The 25,695-nt window shown below is 42.7% G+C and overlaps 1 protein-coding gene across 8 annotated transcripts in view; it reads right to left on the reverse strand.

Moving 5' to 3' along the window:
• FRMD5 (FERM domain containing 5) overlaps window positions 1–22,776 on the reverse strand; it is a 337,862-nt gene extending 315,086 nt beyond the window's left edge. For 4 of the 8 annotated variants that reach the window (XM_030931284.1, XM_030931281.1, XM_030931282.1 and 1 more), the window contains exon 1: window positions 22,458–22,776. In XM_030931284.1, the coding sequence (XP_030787144.1) occupies window positions 22,458–22,559 (102 nt within the window). In that variant the 5' untranslated portion in view covers window positions 22,560–22,776. Of the gene's footprint in view, window positions 1–21,727; window positions 21,948–22,457 lie in introns of those variants that run through there. The other 4 variants (XM_030931283.1, XM_030931280.1, XM_010385236.2 and 1 more) reach the window with 2 other exon arrangements.
• Between the last annotated feature and the right edge of the window lie 2,919 nt (window positions 22,777–25,695).

Genomic DNA, 25,695 nt, shown 5'->3' on the forward strand with positions numbered 1-25,695 from the left:
GTCATATAGGTAGTATGAAGTAGAGCCAAGGCTTGACCTCAAGTTTCCTGAGTTCAAACATTATGCTCCTTTCACTATATCATTATTAAATAAAATTTCTACTCAAATCCACCAAAGGCATTCTAATAAAATTCTGCTCAATGTAACCATGCAATGCTCACTCATCAGTCGTAAAGCCAATCTCAGAATTGCCAACACTGTATAGAACTGCTTTCACACTCCAGTAATTTCTAGAAAAACCTCAATAAAGGAAAGATTTCAGAACTGAATCTTTCTTATTAAAAAAAAACAAAAACTTACTCTAACCATTATGATTGCATCTAATGAATTCAATTTTACTCTTTCAACATTGATGAACTACTGTCAGTGTTCATCAAAACTGGTAACAAAATATAATGTCTGTTTCCCCGTGGCAAATCCCTGCTTGTTCCCTCACCTATTTCTATAATGTATTGTCATTTATAACCTCTGACAGTTGTGCCACATTTCCCACATTACACAGAAACCAAGCACAGTAATTTTGGAAGGTTTTATACTTGAAATTGGATTCCTGAAGAAAATCTTCATTTTTTAGTCAGTACAGCTAATTCATGAAAGATGATTTAGTTTCCATATACTACTTTTCAATATAAAAGAAATTTTTTAAATATTTATGACTTCAACAAATCTTGGTCAGTAGACTTTTTATCATAATTCTTGAGTCAACAAACAGTAGAATCTGAAACTCATGACAAGATATACACTGCAGAATAAAGATCCCTATTGTATGAATCCATTTCAGACTACAGGATCTTGGGTAAGTCAGTTTACCTCTCTGGGTCTCAGTTTTGTCCTTTAAAAAAATTCAGTTCAGCCGGGCGCGGTGGCTCAAGCCTGTAATCCCAGCACTTTGGGAGGCCGAGACGGGCGGATCACGAGGTCAGGAGATCGAGACCATCCTGGCTACCACGGTGAAACCCCGTCTCTACTAAAAAATACAAAAAACTAGCCGGGCGAGGTGGCGGGCGCCTGTAGTCCCAGCTACTCGGGAGGCTGAGGCAGGAGAATGGCGTAAACCCGGGAGGCGGAGCTTGCAGTGAGCTGAGATCCGGCCACTGCACTCCAGCCTGGGCGACAGAGCGAGACTCCGTCTCAAAAAAAGAAAAATTCAGTTCAAATGAGAACACACAGACACAGGGAGGGAACATCACACACCGGGGCCTGTTGGGGTGTTGAGGCGAAGGAGAGGGAGAGGGAGAGCATTAGAACAAATACCTAATGCATGCGTTGATAGGTGCAGCAAACCACCATGGCACATGTATAACTATGAAACAAACCTGTACATTCTGCACATGTATCCCAGAACTTAAAGTAAAATAAAAATTTTTTTTAAAAATTCAGTTCAGTAGCTTTCATTTTTGTTTAACAGAGGCACCTTTTTTCTAACAATTTATCACCTGGAAATTCAATATTTTTAAAACTGATAAAAAGTAGAGCCCTTCTGGGCAGGGTGCTCAGATCCCACCCACTCAGCACTCAGCATGCTCCTCAGTCCCCAAATCCCCACCTCAGACACCCCATGAAATATGTCTGAGGAACGGAATATAAAAACCAGGAATGAACTCTTTCAAGTCTCTTCCAGCTCCAAAAGTCTAGGATTTCATGAATTTTACACTCCATAACATTAGTCATTAGAGAAATATAAATTAAAACTTCAATGAAATATCACTATACACCTATCAAAATAACTTTTTAAAAAAATGTTAATAACACCAAGTGCCGGTAAGAACACAAAGCATCTAGAATTCTCATATATTGCTGGTGGGAATGCAAAATGATATAGCCACCTTGGAAAACAGTTTGGCAGTTTCTTATAAAGGTAAACAGACACACATATACAACCAGTAACTCTACTTCTAGGTATATACCTAAGTAAAATGAAAACCTATGTTTATATAAAAACCTGTATGTGAATGTCTTTTTTGCAGCCTTATTCATAACTGCCAAAAAATGAAAACTCCAATGTCCATCAGTGGGTTAACAGATGAACAAATTGTGATATATCCATAAAATAGTACTCACAAATGAAATGAAAGAACTGCTAATAAACGCACTAACATGAATGAATCTCAAAAGCATTATTCTTTTTTTTTTTTTTTTTTTTTTTTTTTTTTTTTGAGACGGAGTCTCGCTCTGTCACCCAGGCTAGAGTGCAGTGGCCAGATCTCAGCTCACTGCAAGCTCCGCCTCCCGGGTTCACGCCATTCTCCTGCCTCAGCCTCCCGAGTAGCTGGGACTACAGGCGCCGCCACCTCGCCCGGCTAGTTTTTTGTATTTTTAGTAGAGATGGGGTTTCACCGTGTTGGCCAGGATGGTCTCGATCTCCTGACCTCGTGATCCGCCCGTCTCGGCCTCCCAAAGTGCTGGGGATTACAGGCTTGAGCCACCGCACCCGGCCTCAAAAGCATTATTCTTACACTGAAAACCACAAAGCATTTTTTAAAAAATTAAAGATCTAAATAAATGGAAATACACCCTACATTCATGAATCAGAAGATTTAATAATGTTAAGATGGCAACACTCCCTGAATTGCTGAATTGATCAACAGATTCAATACACTTCCTATCAAAATTCCACCTGGAATTTTTACAGAAATTGACAAGCTCATTCTAAAATTCATATGGAAATGCAATAAACCAAGAATAGCCCAAATAATCTTGAAAAAGAACGAAGTTGGTGAACTCATACTTTCCAAATTCAAAACTTACTACAAAGCTATTAAGATACTGTGTCAAAAAGACATACAAATGGCCAATAAACACACGAAAAGATGCCCAACATATTCAGTCATTTGGGAAATGCAAATCAAAACCACAATAAGATACTCCTTCACACCTGTTAGAATGGCTATAACTAAAAATAATAATAATAATACTAAGGCAGACAATAGGGAGGATTGGCCAGAAGAAACTGGAACCCTTGAACCACTGTGGAAAAGGGTTTGACAGTTCCAAATGGTTTGAGCACTGTGGAAAAGGGTTTGAAAAAGGGTTTGGCAGTTTGCTGCCACACAGAGTTACCACACAACCCAGCAATTTCACTCTTAGGTATCCATCCAAGAGAAATAAAAAACATACTTCCACACAAAAACTTGTACAAAAATGTTCATAACATATTCAAGAGAAATGAAAACATGTCCATACAAAAACTTGTACATAAATGTTCATAGCATTATCCATAATAGCCAAAAAATTGAAATGTGCATCAACTGATGAATAAACAAAATGTGGTATATCTATGACCTACACAATGGGAAATTACTTGGCAATTAAAAAAATAAAGTATTCATTCATGTTACTACATGAATGAACCCGAAAAACATTAAGTGAAAGAAGTTACAAAAGACCACATGTATGTATGATACCATTAATTAATATATCTAGAATACTTGTCTGGAGAGACAAAAAGTAGGTATTTGCCTAGAATAGGGAGCTATGGGGGGGAGTCAGAATTGGGGAATAACTGCTAATTAGTACAACATTTATTTTGGGGTGATAAAAATGTTTAAAATTAGGTATCTTGATGGCTGCACAACTCCGAAAAAATACTAAAAGCTGTTGAAATGTACACCTTAAACAGATGAACTTTATGGTATGTAAATTGTATCTCAAAAAAGCATTATGCTAAGTGAAAGAAGCCAGACTCAAAAGATTACATATTGTATGATTCCATTTATAACACTGTGGAAAAGGCAAAACTGTAAGGACAGAAATCAGATTTGTGGCTGCCAGAAGCTGGAGAAAGAGAAGAGGACTGATCATAAAGGGGCATGAGAGAAATTTACAGGGTACTGAAAATATTCCATATAAGGTAGTTACACAACTTGCATATATTTATCAAAATTCATAGAACTGTACAGCTAAAACAGTTCATTTTAATCTATGTAAATTGTACCCCAATAAATCTGACTTGCCAGGCACAGTGGCTCATGCCTGTAATCCACTGTGGGAGGCCAAGGCGGGCAGATCACAAGGTCAGAAGTTCGAGACCAGCCTGGCCAACATAGTGAAACTCCATCTCTATTAAAAACACACAAAAATTAGCTGGGCGTGGTGGTGGGTGCCTGTAATCCCAGCTATTTGGGAGGCTGAGGCAAGGAGAATCGCTTGAACCTGGGAGGTGGAAGTTGCAGTGAGCAGAGATCACACCACTGCACTCCAGCCTAGGTGACAGTGTGAGACTCTGTCTCAAAAATAAATAAATACAATAAAAAAAAAAAAAGGCAAGTTTACATTGAGGAGATATAGCAAACTATATTTGGAAACCTGAGGTCAAAAGAATAGTGGAAACTTTTGAAATATACCAGAACTCACCCTTACTGAGTTCTATAACATACGAGGAGCATGCCTCCTATGGATACCATCAGGTTTATATATTGCCTATGACAGACTGACAATACAGTCAAAAACATATGGACCATGGCAGAATTCCTCTTGGAATTCAGGATCAGTGTTAGAAAAAGTCCTCCCTCTGAAAGGCGAACTAGTGAAAGTCAACATAAAATTAAAGTTGTCTGGCCAAGTCCTCTAAATTACAGGGAAAATGACATTTAGAGTTGAGTCTTAAGAAATACCCAAGTCTAGGCGGGGCGCGGTGGCTCACACCTATAATCCCAGCACTTTGGGAGGCCAAGGCAGGTGGATCACTTGAGGCCAGGAGTTCGAGATTGACCAACATGGTGAAACTCTATCTAAAAATACAAAATTAGCCAGGTGCGGTGGCACGCACCTATATTCCCAGCTACTTGGAAGGCTGAGGGAGGAGAATCGCTTGAACCCAGAAGGCAGAGGTTGCGGTGAGCCAAGATTGAGCCATTGTACTCCAGCCTGGGCGACAAAACCGAAACTCAGTCTCAAAATAAATAAATAAATAAATACCCAAGTCTAATCAAAGTCAACAGTATCCTGTAGACTGGGATGTACCTTTAAAAAAAAAAGTAAGAAAAGGAAAAATTAACCTGTCTGAAAAAAAAGTCATATTAGCATAGGTACAATAATCTGCATAAAAAGTCATATTAGCATAGGCACAATAATCTGCATGAAGTAGGAGAAGAGAAGACTACCAGCCATTAGTAACTACTACTTAAAGGAGAAAGAAAACTGATTCTGGTAGATACATAATTACTAGAACTCTACTATAGAACAGAGATCATTTATAAGACTTTGAACCTGAAAGAATATCCCTGAAACTCATTTGATTCCCTTTGCCTTCCAAATAGCTTTCTAATCTGGTTTTCCAAAGTCTCTGATCCTAAAAGAAGTGCCTACAATGGCAGAAACTAGTATTCACTATTCCATTATAATTGACAAGCTAAGATTCTGGATTATATATAAAAAACAAAAGCTCTTATGATTTTGGTTAGCATGATTCAATCCCCCAGAACCTGAAATCTGTTGAAGGAGGATATAAAGCTGTATTTTATGTTCTGCAAAACCAAAGACCAGATCATAAATGGAAGCAGTCACCAAGCTCTTCCTTTGACATCTCTTTCATTAAAAGGAATATCTGTATTTATAAAGAATATCCTTCACAGAGAGAACACACACATTAAACAAACAACGTACAGAGCCAAGGATAATTTTTTTTTTTTTTTTTTTTTTTTCTGAGACGGAGTCTCGCTCTGTCGCCCAGGCTGGAGTGCAGTGGCCGGATCTCAGCTCACTGCAAGCTCCGCCTCCCGGGTTCGCGCCATTCTCCTGCCTCAGCCTCCAGAGTAGCTGGGACTACAGGCGCCCGCCACCTCGCCCGGCTAATTTTTTGTATTTTTAGTAGAGACGGGGTTTCACCGTGGTAGCCAGGATGGTCTCGATCTCCTGACCTCGTGATCCGCCCGTCTCGGCCTCCCAAAGTGCTGGGATTACAGGCTTGAGCCACCGCGCCCGGCCAGGATAAATTTCTTGAACTACAGAACGTCTGTGCTATAAAAGTGGCTGGAGGAATCATCTATTTGTGCCTCCTCATTTGGCAGACAAGAGGGCTACACTGCAATTTTAGAGATTAAGTTACCTGACCAAGGTCTCAAAGTTAATCAGTGCCAGGCATTTAACACAGTTCTCCCAATTCACTCCAAGTTATCATCAGAGAGAAGGAAAACAACTGCAGCCAGGCACAGTGGTGTGTGCCTATGATTCCAGCCACTTGGGAAGCTGGAGTGAGAGGATCACTTGAGGCCAGGACTTCAAAGCTGCAGTGTACTGTGCTCCACACTTGTATAGCCATTGCATTCCAGCCTGGGCAAAATAGTGAGACTCCAACTCTCAAAAAAAAAAAAAAAAAAAAAAAAAAGGCAAAGACGACAACTCTGTAGTCACAAAGACCTAAGTTCAAATCCCAGCTCCCTGACTTACTGCTGGGACATTAAGTTATTTCACTTCTCTAAGCCTCATTGTACTCATCTGTAATTAAAGATATCATTTTTTATCTTATAGATAAGATTAAATGAAAGAATGCATATAAAGTACTTAGCACAGAGACTGGAACAAAGAACCCAATAATTTTTTAATCAATTAACATATATTATAAATTAAAGATATATAATATGGACATTACAGCAAATAACTACGACACAAAAATGACATGTTGTAATATTCATAACTTATCAGTACCTTCATTTTAATTGTAATTATGTCAGAAATATTATTTTAAAAGGAACAAAGAATTACAGAGAAAGGATGTAAAAAAAAAGAAAACTGGCCAGGCGTGGTGGCTCACACCTGTATTCCCAGCACTTTGGGAGGCCAATGCAGGCGGATCACTTGAAGTCAGGAGTTCGTGACCAGTCTGGCCAACATGGTGAAACCCTGTCTCCACTAAAAATACAAAAATTAGCCAGGCATGGTGGTGGGCACCTGTAATCCCAGCTACTCAGGAGGCTGAGGCAGGAGAATCATTCGAACGTGGAAGGCGGAAGTTGCAGTGAGCCAAGATCATGCTACTGCACTCCAGCCTAGATGACAGAGTGAGACTCCGTCTCAAAAAAAAAAAATACTGCCAAGATACCATTTCTAAATCCTTAATTTTTATCTTTTTATTACAACATAATTTATAATTATATTGGATTATTTATAAGTAGATAGGTTTTGACATATGATACTTGAGAATAAAATACTGACACATAATTTTGAAAAGTAACTGGATCCTAATCAAGTGAGAAAACATTCTATAGCAATTCTAAACCATAAACCCAAACTCAATAATAAACACATTTGGTTAGAAAAGCTAATTTAGCCAGGCGCAGTGGCTCAAGCCTGTAATCCCAGCACTTTGGGAGGCCAAGACGGGCGGATCACAAGGTCAGGAGATCGAGACCATCCTGGCTAACCCGGTGAAACCCCGTCTCTACTAAAAAATACAAAAAACTAGCCGGGCGAGGTGGCGGGGCGCCTATAGTCCCAGCTACTCGGGAGGCTGAGGCAGCAGAATGGCGTGAACCCGAAAGGTGGAGCTTGCAGTGAGCTGAGATCCAGCCACTGCACTCCAGTTTGGGTGACAGAGTGAGACTCTGTCTCAAAAAAAAAAAAAAAAAAAAAAAAAAAAAAAGCTAATTTAATCACTTTTTTTTTTTTTTTTTTTTTTTTTTTTTTTTTTTTGTGAGACGGAGTCTGGCTCTGTCGCCCAGGCTGGAGTGCGGTGGCCGGATCTCAGCTCACTGCAAGCTCCGCCTCCCAGGTTCACGCCATTCTCCTGCCTCCACCTCCCAAGTAGCTGGGACTACAGGCGTCCGCCTCGTCGCCCAGCTAGTTTTTTGTATTCTTTAGTAGAGACGGGGTTTCACCGTATTAGCCAGGATGGTCTCGATCTCCTGACCTTGTGATCCGCCCGTCTCGGCCTCCCAAAGTGCTGGGATTACAGGCTTGAGCCACCGCGCCCGGCCACTTTTTTATTTTTAAGACCAGGTCTTGGTCTGTTACCCAAGCTAGAGTACAGTGGCTTGATGACAACTCACTGCAGCCTCCAACTTTGGGGCTTAAGCAATTTTTTCACCTTAGCCTCCCAAGTAGCTGGAACTACAGGAGCATGCCACTATGCCTAATTCTTTTTATTATTTTTTGTAGAGACAGCGGTCTCACTATGTTGCCCAGGCTGGTCTCAAACTCCTGGAGTCAAGCAATCTTCCTGCCTCAGTCTCCCAAAGTGTTGGAGGCATGAGCTACTGTGCCCATCCTAACCTTTTTACATTTTTTTATTATTCAATAGTTATAGAAACACAAAAAGTTGCAAAAAATAGTATGGAGATGTCCCATGTGCCCTTCACCCACCTTCCCCCAATAGTAAAGTCTTACATAACTACAGTATGTTATCAAAACCAGGAAATTTACATTGGCACTGAAATATAATTCACATATCATATAATTCACCATTTTATAGTATACAATTAAGAGGTTTTTAGTATGTTCCCAGAGTTCTGCAACCCTCACCACTAACCACCTTTTAAAGTCATCATAGGCTGGGCACAGTGGCTCACACCCATAATCCCAGTACTTTGGGATGTTGACGTGGGAGGATTACTCGAGCCCAGGAGTTTGAAACCAGCCTGGTCAACAAAGCAGGATTCTGTCTCTACAAAAGAAAATTTTAAAAATTAGCTGGGCTTGGTGGCATGCACCTGTAGTCCCAGCTACTGGGGAGGCTGAGACAGGAGGATTGCTTGAACCCAGGAGTTCGAGGGTGCAGTGAGCCAAGATCATGCCACTGCACTCCAGCCTCAGCAACAGGGCAAGACCCTATCTCAAAACAAAACAAAACAAATAATATCACCATAGCATAATTGTGAAGAATAGAAAACATGATGGGTTCATTTTTTCACCTATTTAACTCAAGCTATAGGTAACTTTACATTTGCTTTTGCTGTTTTTTGTTTTTTGGTTTTTTTTTTGAGACGGAGTCTCACTCTGCTGCCCAGGCTGAAGTGTAGTGGTGCAATCCTGGCTCACTGCAACCTCCATCTCCCAGGTTCAAGCGATTCTCCTGCCTCAGCCCCTGAGTAGCTGAGATTACAGGTGTGCAACACCGTGCCCAGCTAAGTTTTATATTTTTAGTAAAGACAGGGTTTCACCATGTTGGCCAGGGTGGTCTTGAATGCCTGACCTCATGTGATCTGCCTTCCCTCGGACTCCCACAGTGCTGGGATTACAGGTGTGAGCCACCACGGCTGACCCTACATTTGCTTTTTTTCTTTTTTGAGACAGAGTCTTACTCTGTCACCTAGGCTGGAGTGCAGTGACATGATCTCAGCTTACTGCAACCTCCACCTCCCAGGTTCAAGCGATTCTCCTGCCTCAGCATCCCGAGTAGCTGGGACTACAAGCGCGTGCCACCACACTCAGCTAATTTTTTGTAATTTTAGTAGAGACGGGGTTTCATCATGTTAGCTAGGATGGTCTCGATCTGACCTTGTGATCTGCCCACCTCAGCCTCCCAAAGTGCTGGGATTACAGGTGTGAGCCACCACATCAGGCCTACTTGCATTATTTAACAATCATTTTTTTAGAGCTAATATTTTTATTCATACACATCTACAATCAACGTATGTTAAGCCCCTTGGTGACACCTTAGTTACTAGCTGTACAAAGATATCTCTGCTCTTCAAACAGTTCACAGTACACTGAGAGGCAGACATGTGAGAAAATATTCACATTTCTTTTTTTGAGATGGACTCTCGCACTGTCGCCCAGGCTGGAGTGCAGTGGCACGATCTCAACTCACTGCAAGTTCTGCCTCCTGGGCTCACACCATTCTCTTGCCTCAGCCTCCCGAGTAGCTGGGACTACAGGGGCCCGCCACCACACCCGGCTAAATTTTTTTTACATATTTTTAGTAGAAATGGGGCTTCACCATGTTAGCCAGGATGGTCTCGATCTCCTGACCTTGTGATCTGCCCACCTCAGCCTCCCAAAGTGCTGGGATTACAGGCCTGAGCCACCATGCCAGGAGAAAATATTCACATTTCAATATGGTAAGTGCTAAGTCCCCCAAGGCACTGCCCAACAACAATGGGGAGGGAGTCTACCCTGGAACAAGAAGGCTGGTGATCCATGCAGTGAGAAAAGGTTCATACATAAGATGAGACAAGACAATGCTGGAAAGGGAGGTAGCAGAGAGATTATGGAAGGCCTTTTATGCCATGCTAAAAGGCTCCTGTTATCCTGTAGGCAATGAGAAAACCATGTAGGATTTTTAAAAGAAAAAATAGAGTTGCATTTGGGAAACATGTGAAAGATATGAATGGGCCCACCACTCCACAGGAAGGTAAAACCTACACAATTCGGTCCCCACATCTGGCAAGGGCAAATGGGGAGCCAGGGAATGGAATGTGGTCAGCACTAAATAGTTAGTGGCCCGTCCAGCAGAGGGTTCTATACCCAGCACCAATGCACTGTGGCAGAGTATTGTGCAGTGAGGTGTTCACTATGACTCATTGATTGTTGAATATTTTAAATGTCACCCCCGCATGGAGGCCAGGCCCAGAGGGCTCCTTTAAACCATTAAGCCTCTATCATCACACACAACTACAACAAAAAATAGACCTCAGCTGGCGCGGTGGCTCACGCCTGTAATCCCTGTACTTTGGGAAGCTGAGGCAGGTGGATCACCTTAGGTCAGGAGTTCGAGATCAGCCTGGCCAACATGGTGAAACCTTGTCTCTACTAAAAATACAAAAATTAGCCAGGTGTGGTGGCTTGAGCCTGTAATCCCAGCTACTGGGGAGGCTGAGGTGGGAGAATTGCTTGAACCCAGGATGTGGAGGTTGCAGTGAGCCAAGATTGCGCCACTGCAGCCTGGGCGACAGAGCAAGTGTCCGTCTCAAAAAAAAAAAAAAAAAAAATCTCCAATGTTCTTTCATTATCCTCAACCTGCTTCTCCAGATTCTCCCTCCAGATTCTGACCAGGTATTTCTGCTTAAGGCTCTCACTCCAATCCCTCTGTTTCTCTGGTTTTGATCTTTTGTTTCTCCATTTAGCCAATTATTTTAATTCTCCCTCCACTCTAACTTCAGCTCTCCAATGTAAAGACTTTACTGGCCATGGAAAGTCCACCTCCTGCCACCATGTCTACCCATTCCTGAAGAACCAGACCTGAAGACATAGTAGACACAGAGTCACATTGGTTCCATTAATCCATTAAGAAACTATTACCAAGAAAAGTTAATAGAAAACTCTAAACATATAATACAAATCCAGCTAAAGCCCACAGCTTTCAGGAATCTTTAGGTTGGAGCTCCAAGATGTCATTTTATACATTACAGATTTCCATTTGTTTGTACTGCCTCAATTAACTAAATACACAACACTCTTATGTTTAAAAATGAACTTAAAGTACACATATCACATTACGCCTTAGTGTACATTTACATACACTATGATTGCACCTATTTAATATCTCTTACCACCAAGAGAAGGTGTGACACCAAGAGAAGGTGTGACCATCACACAAAGAATCTGACCAACAAAAGTATAACTAGGCAGTGATGGCAATTAGAAATGGTGATAAAAGACTCTATTAAATGAGAGGCTAAAAGTATAAATTAGCATAAAGCAAAGGAGATAATAAAAGATGAACAGAAGGGCTATTTTGTTCAGGAAAGATGGCAAGAAATAAAATTGTGAAATTCAGAAAGTGAAGAAAAAGTCAAATTCTTCCACTTCTTTTGTCATTGTCTTTCAGTCAGAAAGTAGCTTAAGTGAGATAAATCATTAGTAAAAATAGTCCATAATATTTTATAATGACACACTGAAAGATCTCATTTGCAGCAAGATAGTATATCATTATATCTGTCTCTTTAAAAATAATCAGACTGACTAGTATACCCAATATTACAAATTAGAATATGGGTAATATCTCCTTTACCATGAAATTAGAAAGCAGTTCATAGATGTACATTTAATGTGGCTATTCATTTAAACAAACTTTTTAAAATTGCATAAGATAGATTAAAAAGTAAGCAAAGAAAGTATTACATTTTCAGATTAGCTGTGCTGCTTAGTTGGTTCAGTATTTTATGTCCCGTAGCTACACCAAGCAAACTCCTCTCCCAGTTTTTTTAAAACCTATTACACATGTGCTAGAATCTGAAGCTGGGCATAGTTTGAAGAAGTTCCATTCTAGTACTGGGGCTTCCTTATGTTTTTATCAGAGTTTCACTGCTCAACAGTCAAATTTCTTTTGATAATATAACTTCCAAATGGCCTCCCAAAGAGCTGATGGGCTATTCTGTTAGATAAGTGTATACCGAGAAATTGCAGGTTTAATACGCCTTATATCATTCCAGGCATCATTGCCAATCCATGGAGTCCTTCTGACCTACAAACCTCCAATTCCATATAACTTTGGGCCTTTGAGAGTCTTCTAGAGGCAAGGTCAGCCATGGTGGCTCACGCTTGTAATCCTAGCACTTTGGGAGGTTGAGGCGGGTGGATTGCTTAAGGTCAGGAGTTAGAAACCAGCCTGGCCAACATGGTGAAACCCCTTCTGTACTAAAAATACAAAAATTAGCCGAGCGTGGTGGCGCATGCCTGTAACCCCAGCTACTCGGGAGGCTGAGACACAAGAATTGCTTGAACCTAGGAGGCAGAGGTTGCAATGAGACAACATCATACCACTGAACTCCAGCTTGGGCAACAGAGTGAGACTATGTTTAAAAAAAAAAAAAAAAAAAAAAACGCTTCTAGAGGCTAAAAATCTAAAAGAGGGCAGGCTGGATCTTAAATTACCTCTGGAAGTACATGAGATCCTTATGTGAATTGACTAATTCTGCTTTCTTGTGTCTTTTTGTTTGTTTTGCGTTTTTTTGTTTGTTTGTTTTTGAGATGGAGTTTTGCTCTTATTGCCCAGGCTGGAGTACAATGGCACGATCTCGGCTCACCACAAGCTTTGCCTCCCTAGTTCAAGCGATTCTCCTGCCTCAGCCTCCACAGTAGCTGGGATTACAGGCATGCGCCACCACACCCAGCTAATTGTTTTATTTTTAGTAGAGACAAGATTTCTCCATGTTGGTCAGGCTGGTCTCAACCTCCAGACCTCAGGGGATCCACCCACCTCAGCCTCCCTAAGTGTTGGGATTACAGGCGTGAGCCACCGCGCCCAGCCGTTCTTGTGTTCTGATCAATGAATGTTCTTACCTGCTTGGTTCAAGTCTAACAAAACAAGAATCTTAGTGGCACCTCCTGCCTAGAGTATTTGGAATCCTTTGGAAATCCTGAAGCCAACTTTTCTACTCTATCCTCAAAATTAGACTGAGGCCCAGACTAGAGGTCCTTGGGTTAAGTCGGGGTGTAGAGAAAAAAGGCTCTGCACCTGTCTGGAGGTGAAGGATAATTTGCCTGACTAAGGAGTGCCTGGATGGAGTGCCAGACTATGAGGGTTCCTAATGATTTGGCTTTTTCCTACTACAAGTTCACTGAAAGTGGCCAGACATTTGAGTGTGCCCTAGGGCATGCGGATTTGATGTACCACTATTTATTTCAGGTCTTGGGCCTGTGGGCCTTTGCTAATTTTTCTGGCTCCCACAATACCACTTCACAGCAAGCCCCCTTAATCTCTCCAATAAAGTGGAGTGTCTGTATTGTCAGTCATCCCCTATTCATCAGTCTTTAGACTATCCCTTCTTTTTCTCCTTTTCCAGAGCAAAATAACCTATTAGCATTGGCATTCTGCCGAACACTGATTGCCCAGGGCTTTCTTGGAGGTTCCCATCCCCAAAGCTCTAGCCTGGCATTGTGTTGAGTGCTAAAAGTACACCCTGTATAGGGCTGGGAACTTCGAAGCTGTCAGGGGTTCACTGGGGAATTCAGAGACGCAATCCTCGGTCTCCAAGAGAAGCTATTTTTGGTGGCTGCTTAGGTTTAGGAACAGAGATGCTGAAATGTGCCTTTTAGGACTCCATGGGTCACGTTTCTTAACTGTTAATGCACAATTGGGGCTGCACTAGATTCGTCAAAGGATTTTCAAACATCAGCTAAATGTTGCAATTTGATACTCTCTTTTTTGTCAGATGATTAAACTGATCCCAAAGAGAAGAGTCCTCTTGGAAATAAAATTCATATGTAGTTACTGCAGCCACAGAATGAAGATTGAAATCTGAATCCACCTTTTCTTGACATAATGCCATTGCTTTGTGAAGAATCTTAATTTGTGTTATACAGTTTTAGAATTAGATTTAATTCATCACTAGCTTTATGCATTATTAGTTTAGATTGATTCCTCTCTGCATGTCAAGTATGATTGAAATTTACTGACAGTAATTTTCCCTAAGCAGATTTCTGTTGTTTGACTCAACTGTACCAGAGTAAGTCAGATAAACACACTAATGAAAAAAACTAAAGACTTTACATTTTTAACTTTTCCACTTAGAAGTAGTCTGCTGTTAACTCAGTCTGAAATGCTCTTTACACATCCGCACACCATTTTATGCTTTTGCCAATTTTTTTTTTTTTTTTTTTTTTTTTTTTTTTTGAGGCAGAGTCTCGCTCTGTCGCCCGGACTGGAGTGCAGTGGCCAGATCTCAGCTCACTGCAAGCTCCGCCTCCCGGGTTTACGCCATTCTCCTGCCTCAGCCTCCCGAGTAGCTGGGACTACAGGCGCCCGCCACCTCGCCCGGCTAGTTTTTTTTTTGTATTTTTAGTAGAGACGGGGTTTCACCGTGTTAGCCAGGATGGTCTCGATCTCCTGACCTCGTGATCCACCCGTCTCGGCCTCCCAAAGTGCTGGGATTACAGGCTTGAGCCACCGCGCCCGGCCTTTTTTTTTTTTTTTTAAGAGACAGGGTTTCCATCTGTAGCCCAGGCTGGAGTACAATAGCACAATCATAGCTCACTATAACCTCGAACTCCTGGGCTTATGAAATCCTCCCACTTCAGCCCCCTCGTGTAGCTAGGACTATAGGCATACACCAACATGCCAGCCTAAATTTTAAATTTTTTGTAGCGACAAGGTCTTGCTATGTTGCCCAGGATAGACTCAAACTCCTGGCCTCAAGGGATCCTCCTGTGTTGACCCCCCCAAACACTGAGATTACAGGCATAAACCACAGCACCTGGCCCTGCTTTTGGCAATTTTTCACAGCCTGGTTCAAATTTCGTCTCCTTTGAAAAACAATTATTAATTTTTGAATCCCTCCCCATCTCCCAAACTCCAACCCAAATTTACATTGCCACAACATATCCCCTTGTCTTAGCTCCAAATTCTATGATGCTTTATAGTTTGTTATTTATGTGTTTGCAATCCCTAAGTTGTAAGCCCTTCCAACAGGGGCCTTGACTCTTCCTTTCCCCTAGTGCGTAAAGTTGTGAACAAAATTTGTTTGAAAAAACAATATACAAATATACAATAATCATACTGTTTTCAGGTCAGGAGAGACAAAAAATACTAACCAATAAATACAACAGCATCAAACTGGCATAATGACGCACTGCAGAATCTTTAGACCCCTACCCACTTGAAAATAGGTATGCGTATCTGTAGACAACCTAGCATTCACCTTGCAAAGGAAGAGAATCTACTAAGACAATTCAGGAATAAATTAAAAGTTAGAAATGTGAGATTCATCATTCGCCTCTTCTTCTCCCTCACCTTTTACATCCAGTCAATCAACACTTGCCCATTTTACCTACTAAATATCTCTGTAATCCAGTAGTAGCAATTCTCAAACCTCATTAAGCCTAAGAATCACCTGCAAGACTTGTTAAACAGACTGCTGAACTCCATCCCCAGAGTTTTTGATTCACTAGGTCTGGGATGGAGTCAAGAATTTGCATTTCTAACAAGTACCCAGGTGATATGGATAATACCTATCTAGGGGCCATACTTTGAAAACCACTGCTTTATCCAATTCCTTATTTCATTTTCCATGCTTTTGAGAGGTCTCACAATTTCTACTGAAGGAAAAGGGTTCCTGAGTTGTGACATAGTAAAATGACTCAAATGAGGCATAAGAATAGCTAGTTTTGGTCCTGATTTTGAATGGTTTCTCTTGGTGGGCAGTCGTTGTCTGAGGCTTTGAACTGATCTTTAACACACAGGAATGAGTTCTAGGCGTTTCTGGAGTGGTCCAGAGCACCTCTAAATATGAAGCAGCAGATAAGGTCATGGTAATTCAGGGAGTCAGAAGTGGAAGGGTGGGGGGTTGAAAGCTATAATCACTGTCAAAGGGGTGTTTTCTGTAGACAAGTGAATGGAGCTATTGTACACAAACTCAGTGGTTGCCAAGCATGTGGCCCAATTATTTTGCCTTCATGAGCATGGCACGGAAGGATCTCTTTAGAGAACTTGATTCACACGAGTTTGTGTTTAGTCTAACGGTAGCAGGCAAAAGCCTGGGGAATTTGAACCTAAGAGTCTTTACAAGTTCCTGCCTCCCAAATCTAGGATATGATACTAGAAAGTTGGTAAGACCACAAAAGTAAAACACAATCCTTAAAAATAATACAACAATTACAACTGTTGAAAGACCAATATAGGGGCCTATCTTGGTAAAAATGTTGACAACAATAATGAAGATCACATGTTGACCTTGGGAGGCAAAAGGTTCATAATTTAAATGTCTCTGAGACGGTTTTAGCTCATGGAGAAACTGGAGGTTGGGAGTATGTGAACTTAGACCCTCTGCTCTCCCTGGTTTATCTTTGGCTCTACCTGTATTTAAAGTGCTTGTAAAAATCCAGACTTTTTTTTTTTTTAGAGAGACAGAATCTTGCTCTGCTGCCCAGGCTGGAGTGCAATGGCGCTATCTCGGCTCACCGCAACTTCCGCCTTCCAGGTTCAAGCGATTCTCCTGCCTCAGCCTCCCGAGCAGCTGGGATTACAGGCATGTAACACCATACACCTGGTTAATTTTTGTATTTTTAGTAGAGACGGGGGTTTTACCATGTTGGCCAGGCTGGTCTTGAACTCCTGATCTCAAGTGATCCTCCCACCTCAGTCTCCCAAATTGCCAGGATTACAGGATGTCTAGCCAAAAGTCCAAAAAGTTTTATTGGTCACCAGGGTCTAGGGTCTTAAAAGGAATGGAAGACCTGCTTCAATTGCCAAGATAGACATATGAATTGGCGATTTGCTGTCTTAGGTGAAACACCATTCTCCCTGCAACATGGGAATGGAAATGCTTTAGTATCCTTCAAATTTACTAGCTGCATAAGAAAACCACTGAGGTAGTTGGCCTAAGCCCCAAAGGGTCAAGGCCAGAAAACAGAGGGGCAACAAGCATCACCTGGACTCCAGGAAAGCAGCACTGTCCTTTCTGGGCACTACAGAAGTGAGAAACAGAAGCTATAAGGTTGCTGCCAAATCCTCCACGCTATTCACTTCTTTAATACAAGCCCTAACTAGGCACATTTGGGGGATAAGCAACTCACAGTAGGCTACTCCATGAAACAGGGTCTGCAGAGTCAAACAGGATGTTATAGATGAGGCTATCAAAGGTGAATTCAGCTTAAAATAGATATAACTAGAAACAGGATGGGACCCATGGTTCGCTTCCTCTTGGAGCAAGAGGTGAGAAAATGAAGCTGTGAGGAGGTCTGTCTCCTGTTTTATGGGGTATTAAGGGGGAAAATGTGAGGGAAACTTCTGTAGCTATGGTGATCTCTACACTCAAAATCCTAATTCTGGCAGAACTCTAACACTCCATAAAGTACTGCATCACACAGTATTCATTTGATCTAAGTCCTCTAAACTTGCACAGATGGAGGCGGGGGGACCCGAAAGTTTTGAAATCCTAAAAGACAAACCAAAAAGTCATAGGAGCTATACCACTGGCACTCCACTAATTCAACAAAGGATAATTGCAGAAATTGACTTCATAAATACCTCAAAGACCTCATAAATACCACACTAACATACTGTACTTCTCACCAAGGAGAGGGGTCACACAGCAAAATGGTTTGCAATGGAATGGATTAAAACTATAAAGGGTTATACAATTGTTAGAACTGTTTATTGTTTTCAGGAATAAGAAATTTTGAAGTGAAGTTAACATAGTAATCATGTAGCACAAACAAATTAGAACAAATATTTATCGAACTAAAACTATATAAGGCATCGAACTAGATGTGATAATTCTTGGGGTTTATGATTTATAGCTTTCTCTTAATCTATTATAAATTCTAGAGTGCCTGGCAAGCACAGGGCTCAATATATTCTCTCCCTCCCTCTCTCATCCTAGCTACCACAGCTACTAAGTGTTTGAGCCACAATCAAATCCAAATATTGGTTATACTATGGAAATGCCCCTGCACACACATTCTATTTATGGTGGTATCTTATTTAACTGCACAATTTAACCTGGCTGCTTAATCCATTATTTTAATGTGTCTCCCAGTAAAATCAAATTCATTTCTAAAGTAGCTCACCTTTCAGTAACCAGAAAAAAATGATTAACATTTCCGACTTGAAAATAGGTATTTTTTCAACACATATTTCTACTAGAAATTTTGCAATATATATTCTTTTAATTTATAAACTATTGCAAGCTGAAAGACAGTTAAAAACCTATTCCTGGCCGGGTGCAGTGACTCACACCTGTAATTCCAGCACTTTGGGAGATGAGGCGGGTGGATCATGAGGTCAAAAGATAGGGACCATCCTGGCCAACATGGTGAAACCCCATCTCTACTAAAAATACAAAAATTGGCCAGGGGTAGTGGTGGATGCCTGTAATACCATCTACTTGGGAGGCTGAGGCAGGAGAATCACTTGAACCGGGGAGGTAGAGGTTGCAGTGAGCTGAGATCGCACCATTGCACTCCAGCCTGGGCAACAGAGCGAGACTCCATCTCAAAATAATAATAATAATAAAAATAATCTATTCCTTATAAGCAGGGCATGGTGGTGCACTTCTGTAGTCCCAACTACTTGGGAGGCTGAGGCGAGAGAATCACTTCAGCCCAGGAATTCAAGTCCAGCCTGGGCAACATAGCAAGATCCCGTTTTTTGTTTTTTATGAGACGGAGTCTTGCTCTGTCGCCCGGGCTGGAGTGCAGTGGCCGGATCGCAGCTCACTGCAAGCTCCGCCTCCCGGGTTTACGCCATTCTCCTGCCTCAGCCTCCCGAGTAGCTGGGACTATAAGCGCCCGCCACCTCGCCCGGCTAGTTTTTTTGTATTTTTTAGTAGAGACGGGGTTTCACCGTGTTAGCCAGGATGGTCTCGATCTCTTGACCTAGTGATCCGCCCGTCTCGGCCTCCCAAAGTGCTGGGATTACAGGCTTGAGCCACCGCGCCCGGCCCGTTTCTTAAAAACATAAAAATCTATTCCTTAGGATATTACATGCCTAAGCATGTAAATGACTCCTTCAGTACACTGAGTTGAAAGATATTAGGTATCTTTTCATTTTTTAATTTTCCCTATTTTCTCCCAAATAACAAAGGAAGGTGATAAATGTGGTAAATATATATATATATATATATATCCATAAATGAAACAGATGAGTGAAGAACAGATGAGTAGACTAGATCTGCATTTATGAGGCAGTGACCTTCAAAACGGGCAGGGAGCTGTTAACAATGTTCTTCACAGGGGAGCAATTACACTACAAACCTCCTATGTATACTTTCATTTCTCATGGTCTACAAATACATTTGCATATCAGAAAGAGTGAAAGAATAGTCTGGTGACTGTGGCAACCTTCACTGAAAACATATAAGGCATTTTCATTACCTTAATAATTACATCCTAAATGCCAGATCAGAATACATGCTGCATTACGAAAGGACAAATACTTTGATGGAATTTCCTACAACTGAAATTTACCAAATGTAACTATCATGACTCCAACCCAGTGATACATTTCTGATTCTGTAATACCCTAAGTAGTCTCTGATTATGCTGAGACAGTAAAATCATTCTAAAATAGATACCTTATTTAAACAAAAATATGGCATACAACATTTTAAGGAAAATGAGTTCAAATTATCACCCTAAAAATTAAAATATACAGTGCTACAATGCCTAAAATGTTGGGAATATTGCTTAACCTAATAAGAAGCTCATAGATCCTTTCCATACTGATTTAAAAGATCCTGTCCCTAGTATTTAACAAACAGTATTTAACAAATGAGCACGTGCACACATACACACACACTACAGAAATGCATGAGGAAAAGTTGATAAGAAAAGCTCAATTTCTAAATGTTCAAAAAAGCTACATGTAGAAAATATTATTTTCATATAAGATACTGTCTTTTTGCTACATTTCCTCACATGAGTAAAAACAAAAGCAATTTACAAAAGTGGTGCCAAAGAATGACAACATTACATATACTTTACAATCCCTGTTTTTTAGATTCTACGCAAAAATCACAATGCACAATCATTAACATGTCTAGACAATGGACACTTACTACAGTGTGGCCATATTACACCAAGCTTAATTTTTTAAGTGGCCTAGATATTTTATAAAATTAAATTGCAATAATGTAAAATGAGAGCAGCAGGAAAATAACCACAACCATAGTAGGATATAGCAAGCACAAACCCAGTAAGTCCTATTTAACTCAAAAATATTCTTTTTCTAAATGGTAATAAAAACTACTCACAATTATAATACAGTCAAACAACCTCAAAGGTTCCACTAACTGGGAAAAAAATAACTAGTTGCCTCATTGCAATACTTTAAAACCACAAGGTTAACAATCATTTCTAGCGAAATGGTGATGTGAATTGTGTTTTATTTGTATTCTACACCTTGGCAGAAGTTAGTGACCTGCCTCGGAAATTATTTCACATACCCCAAAAGTATTCTTAGGACTCATGAAGTATAAATCTCACACTGCCCTTGATATGCTATTGGATAAATGCTTTAAATTTTAAAGCTAAAGGATAAAGACTTTTAAAAAGCTCTAGACAATATACTCAAATGGTGAAGATGTCAACTCAATGTATTCTCCTATCCCAGCAAAAGAAAAAAAACAAAAAAAAATTGGACATGGCACAACGATACAATAGGAACAAAAAGTAGTATTCCACTCATTCAGCAAGGAAATAATACAGAGCATCTCTCTATCATATTCAACTACAAAAATCCTTTCACTTGATGGCTAGCATCTTTATGACTGCTTAGTCTGTATTTAAGTGGCCTTAAAAAGAGATTTTGTGCTCTTTCTCTACCCTCATGGATCTTTGGCAACAGTCAGCACTTATACCCAGGGCTGGTTTCGAGGGGAGGGAGAAAAGGGAAAGTGAGGAGAAGGCTGAACTGAGCACGGAGTCAGCAGGGAGCAGCTGCTCTCATACACTACCCAGTGTCTTTCTCACACACCGCTATTTTCCGCTATTGAGCACTGTCAGCAAAAATAAATAAATAAGGAGGCGGGGGGCAAGGAGACACTGAGGGTAGGACCCGGGCCGACAGTTTTTGTCTGTCACATCCGAGCCAGAAGCCTCCTCTGTTTTCCTGCTGCAAAGGCAAAGGATCAGGTGAGACCCCTCCGGGTCCAGCTCAATTTGCTTCTCCACAAAGAGCAGCTTCCGGTGATGAGCGCAGGATCCTCCTGGCTGATGAACTGAACACCGGAGCATTGTCAATGTTTTCAATCTCTGACTTTTTCATAAGGGAGGAGAGAGGGCTGTGACTGCATTCCCGGGAAAGACTACTACTCCTGACGTGCACACAGCAGTAGTGAAGGAACAGGAGCAAGAGGTTGTAAAAATCTCTTCAAAAATACCAGGTTCTGAAAGAAATGCTGTTCAGCATTACCGTATTGTTGGCGTTTTTCGTAAGTCGCCGATTCTTCCTGGCCACCGCCAAGCCCCAAATCGCTGGGACTTGTTGCTAAATCTTTACCTCACGTCCCCCAGAACCGCCCAACACAATAAGATTTGGGGGTCGAAAGGCAGGAGGGGGCCTAAATCTCTAAAGCCCAGAGGACTGGGCTTCCTTCAATAGGCCACTCCGCATGGGCTGCGCGTTCAGTTCTACCTTCTGAAAGCTCTGACTCACAAATGGGGTGGGGGGGGGGGAGGAATTATGACATAAACCATTATCCTTCCAACCCAAGAGAGATAAGAAAAGCCAGCCATACGTCCTTGCCCGGCCAGAGAGCCAAAGCCTGAGCCCCCGACGGGGCGGCCGGGCTAGGAGCCTACAGCCCTACCCGCCTCCCTCCGGGCGCCCCGGAAAGGTGCACCCTACCCGGGCGGGCTCGAGGAACCAGGACGGGGCGCCCTCATCCAAGGAGAGCAGGGGAGGACTTGGGGGTGTGGGACGCGGAGACTAGCCCCGCGGCGGCGGTGACACACCGGGTGCCAGGGCTCCGGCAGGGGCTCCGGTGAAGGCGCCCTGCAGCACTAGGGTGGTCCGCCGCAACCAGGAACGGACAAAGCACGGCGCTGGGGCGACCCCCGGGCGGCGGCCGCCGCAGGTTAAGTTGATCGGACTTGTGGGACGAGGGTGTCCCGTGGGCGGGGCGGGGCGGCGCAGCGCTAACCTGGATGGTGCAGGTGTACTCGCTATCGTCCAGCAGCCGCACGGTGCAGCTGTACTCGCGCTCCAGGCTCCTGCTGCTGCCGCTCATCAACCTGCTCAGCATCTTCCCGCCCGCCCGCCCGGGAGCGACGCGGCGACGCTGCGGACCCTGGACCAGGCGTCCCTCAGCCCGGCAGCTCCGCGCCGACCCCGGGCACCTGCAACATCACCCCGGCCCAGTCGCTGCCGGTGCCTCCTGCTGGCCTCGTTCCTCCTCCTTATCCTCCTCCTTCCCTCAGCCGCCACCACCTCCCCCCAGCCCAGATCAAGCGCCGGGCTCTGTCTCCTCGGCGCCCCACTGCCCGTGCTCAGCTCGCGGGGCGGGGCCTCAACCGGAGGGGGCCAATGAGGATCAGCGCGGCGGAACCGAGTGGCAGACCGAAGAGCCAATCGGAATAGAGTACTGAGATGATGGGCGGGGTAAAGAAGCAATCACAGAAAAGCAGTAGGACCTAGTCAAGCTGGAGCAGCCCTCTAGCGTCCCAAATGAGGGGCTCCTCTCCGCCCCGTGGTTCCTATGGATGCTGTTTCCCCTCCCCCGGGCCAGGTGTGAGCACCCAACTGGATTGATGTCTGCCGCCTGAAATAACTTGATCTGCGTTTCTGAAGCCAAGCCCCGCACCCTTCAACGCCGCGGTTCCCGCCCTCCTGGGAGCCGGAGCGAGGAGGCGGCGGGATTCTGGATCACAGTCCCTGCACCTGCAGAATGCGGGTACCTCTCGCTCCAGATCAGGCGACTGCCCCCGACCTGTGCTGTACCCTAAGTTGGCCGGTCTGGCCTCTGTGCTCCAGCCCTCTTATTTTGGGAAACAGGAGCTACTTAAATAAAAGCTAAAGGGACCTCAGAGGTTCTTAAGTACTCGGGTTTAATCCCCTAAAAAATCCTCCACTCTAACACCCTTTGCCTCCTTCTTTTTATTTTAGAAGACAAAAGGAGACCGCTCCTTCAGCTGGTAGGGAGCAGAGGAAGCAATGAATCTTCTCCTTGCACTTTTAGAACTGGAAATTATGTCTTCAGACTTTCTCAGCAGAACAACATAGTATGTCAGGAGGTGTACATCACAAAGAATTGTCTCCTTCTCTTTGTCACCCGAAATTTACAGACTTCAAGGTTTTTTACCAAAACTTCACTAAGAGACATTCTCCCTCAAAGATTTTCGATGGGAGGAAATGTTATAAAATAATTGTGTCGACCGGCGCAGTGGCTCATGCCTGTAATCCCAGGACTTTGGGAGGCCGAGGTGGGAGGATCACCTGAGGTCAGGAGTTCGAAACCAGCCTGACCAGCATGGTGAAACCCCAACTCCAGTAAAAACACAAAAAAAAATTAGCCGGGCGTGGTAGCACGCGCCTGTGATCCCAACTACTCGGGAGGCTGAGGCAGGAGAATCTCTTGAACCCAGGAGGTGGAGGTTGCAGTGACCCAAGATGGTGGCCATTGCACTCCAGCCTGGGGGACAAGAGCAAGACTCCGTCTCAAAAAAAATAAATAATCGTGTCAACATAGAACATTAATGCTGTAATAAATATATTAATTTAGAATAATGAAATAGGCATAATTTCCTATTATTTTCATTTACACTGTTCTTGTTTATAGGTAAAACGTATAACAAAAATGAAACTCTACATTAACGTAGAAAACTATTCCGCCTTTAAAGTATGCTTCTTCCCTAGTGTCTTTGGATTCCAATATTTTTCCCAATTTTTTTTTTTTTTTTTTTGCATGGGGAGATTCATTCTCATTCATTCTCTCTCTTTCTTTCTCTCCCTCTATCTTTTCCTCCCCCCTCACTCCCCCTCTTCCTCTCTATCACCTTAGTAACCTGGACTGCTCTTATTGGCTGCATTCTCCTTCGTGGCATTTAATAGCCATAGGAGCGGGTTTCTCTTTCCAGTGCAATTCCGATGGAGTTAGTTATGAGTCCAGAACTAGTAAGTCAAGTGTTCTGGGCACAAAACCAAGCATGAACTCCACTACTTTGTAGCTTCGGCAGGTAGTCTGATGCCTGAAACATAATAGGTATTCAATAAATGTGGAACTGAATACAAAAATTAGCCAGGTGTGGTGGCGAGCACCTGTAGTCCCAGCTACTGGGGAGGCTGAGGCAGGAGAATCGCTGGAACCTGGGAGGCAGAGATTGCAGTGAGCCGAGACCGTGCCACTGCACTCCAGCCTGGGCGACAGAGCGAGACTCGGTCTAAAAAAAAAAAATGTTGAATTGAGTAAAGGGAATTGATAGGTATTCTACAGCACTTAAATCCCAGAGGAAGAAGACCTGTGAAGAAACTCAAAATTTCAGGAAGATCTTGGAGACAAGTAAAATTATTAATATGCCAAAGTGATATTCTACAAAGCTCAGCTTTGTTATGTAGCTGGAAGAAGATAATGAAATATTTCAGGCTGAGCGTGGTGGCTCACACCTGTAATCCCAGTACTTTAGGAGGCCGAGGTGGGTAGATCACGAGGTCAGGAGTTAAAGACCAGCCTGGCCGTCATGGTGAAACCCTGTCTCTACTAAAAATACAAAAATGAGCCGGGCATGGTGGCACGTGTCTGTGGTCTCAGCTACTCAGGAGGCTGAGGCAGGAGATTTGCTTGAACCTGGGAGGTGGAGGTTGCAGTGAGCCGACATTGGGCCACTGCACTCTAGCCTGGGAGACAGAGCGAGACTCCGTCGAAAGAAAGAAAGGAAAGAAAGAAAGAGAGAGAGAGAAAGAAAGATTTCAAACAGGAAGAGCTTTTGTTGAAGGCAAAAGTTACTGTTTGTTATAGAATCAACAAAAGCAAGAAAAAATGTCCAAGCTAGAGGAAGCCCATTAGTGTGATGGTAGCAAAGTGTTTTTAACAGGTTATCCAAATAAGCAGCTGTTAGAATAAAAAGGCAAAGCACTATGAATCCAGAAAAGCTCTAAGGAACTGAATGCAGTCTTCTTTCAAAGTATGGCCATAGTTGCAATCAACAGGGGTGAAATTGTATCTGCTATGTCAATGTGTTAAGCAGCATCCTTGCTCAGTCTGAGAAAATCATGACTAAGCCTGGGTGCAGTGGCTCATGCCTATAATCCCAACATTTGGGAGGCCAACGCAGGCAGATCGCTTGAGCTCAGGAGTTCAAGACCCACCTGGGCAACATGGTGAAACCCCATAGCTGTAATAATAATAATAGTAATAATAATAATAATAATAATACAAAGATTAG

Source organism: Rhinopithecus roxellana, chromosome 5 (assembly GCF_007565055.1).
Source record: "Rhinopithecus roxellana isolate Shanxi Qingling chromosome 5, ASM756505v1, whole genome shotgun sequence".
Lineage (NCBI taxonomy): Eukaryota > Metazoa > Chordata > Mammalia > Primates > Cercopithecidae > Rhinopithecus > Rhinopithecus roxellana.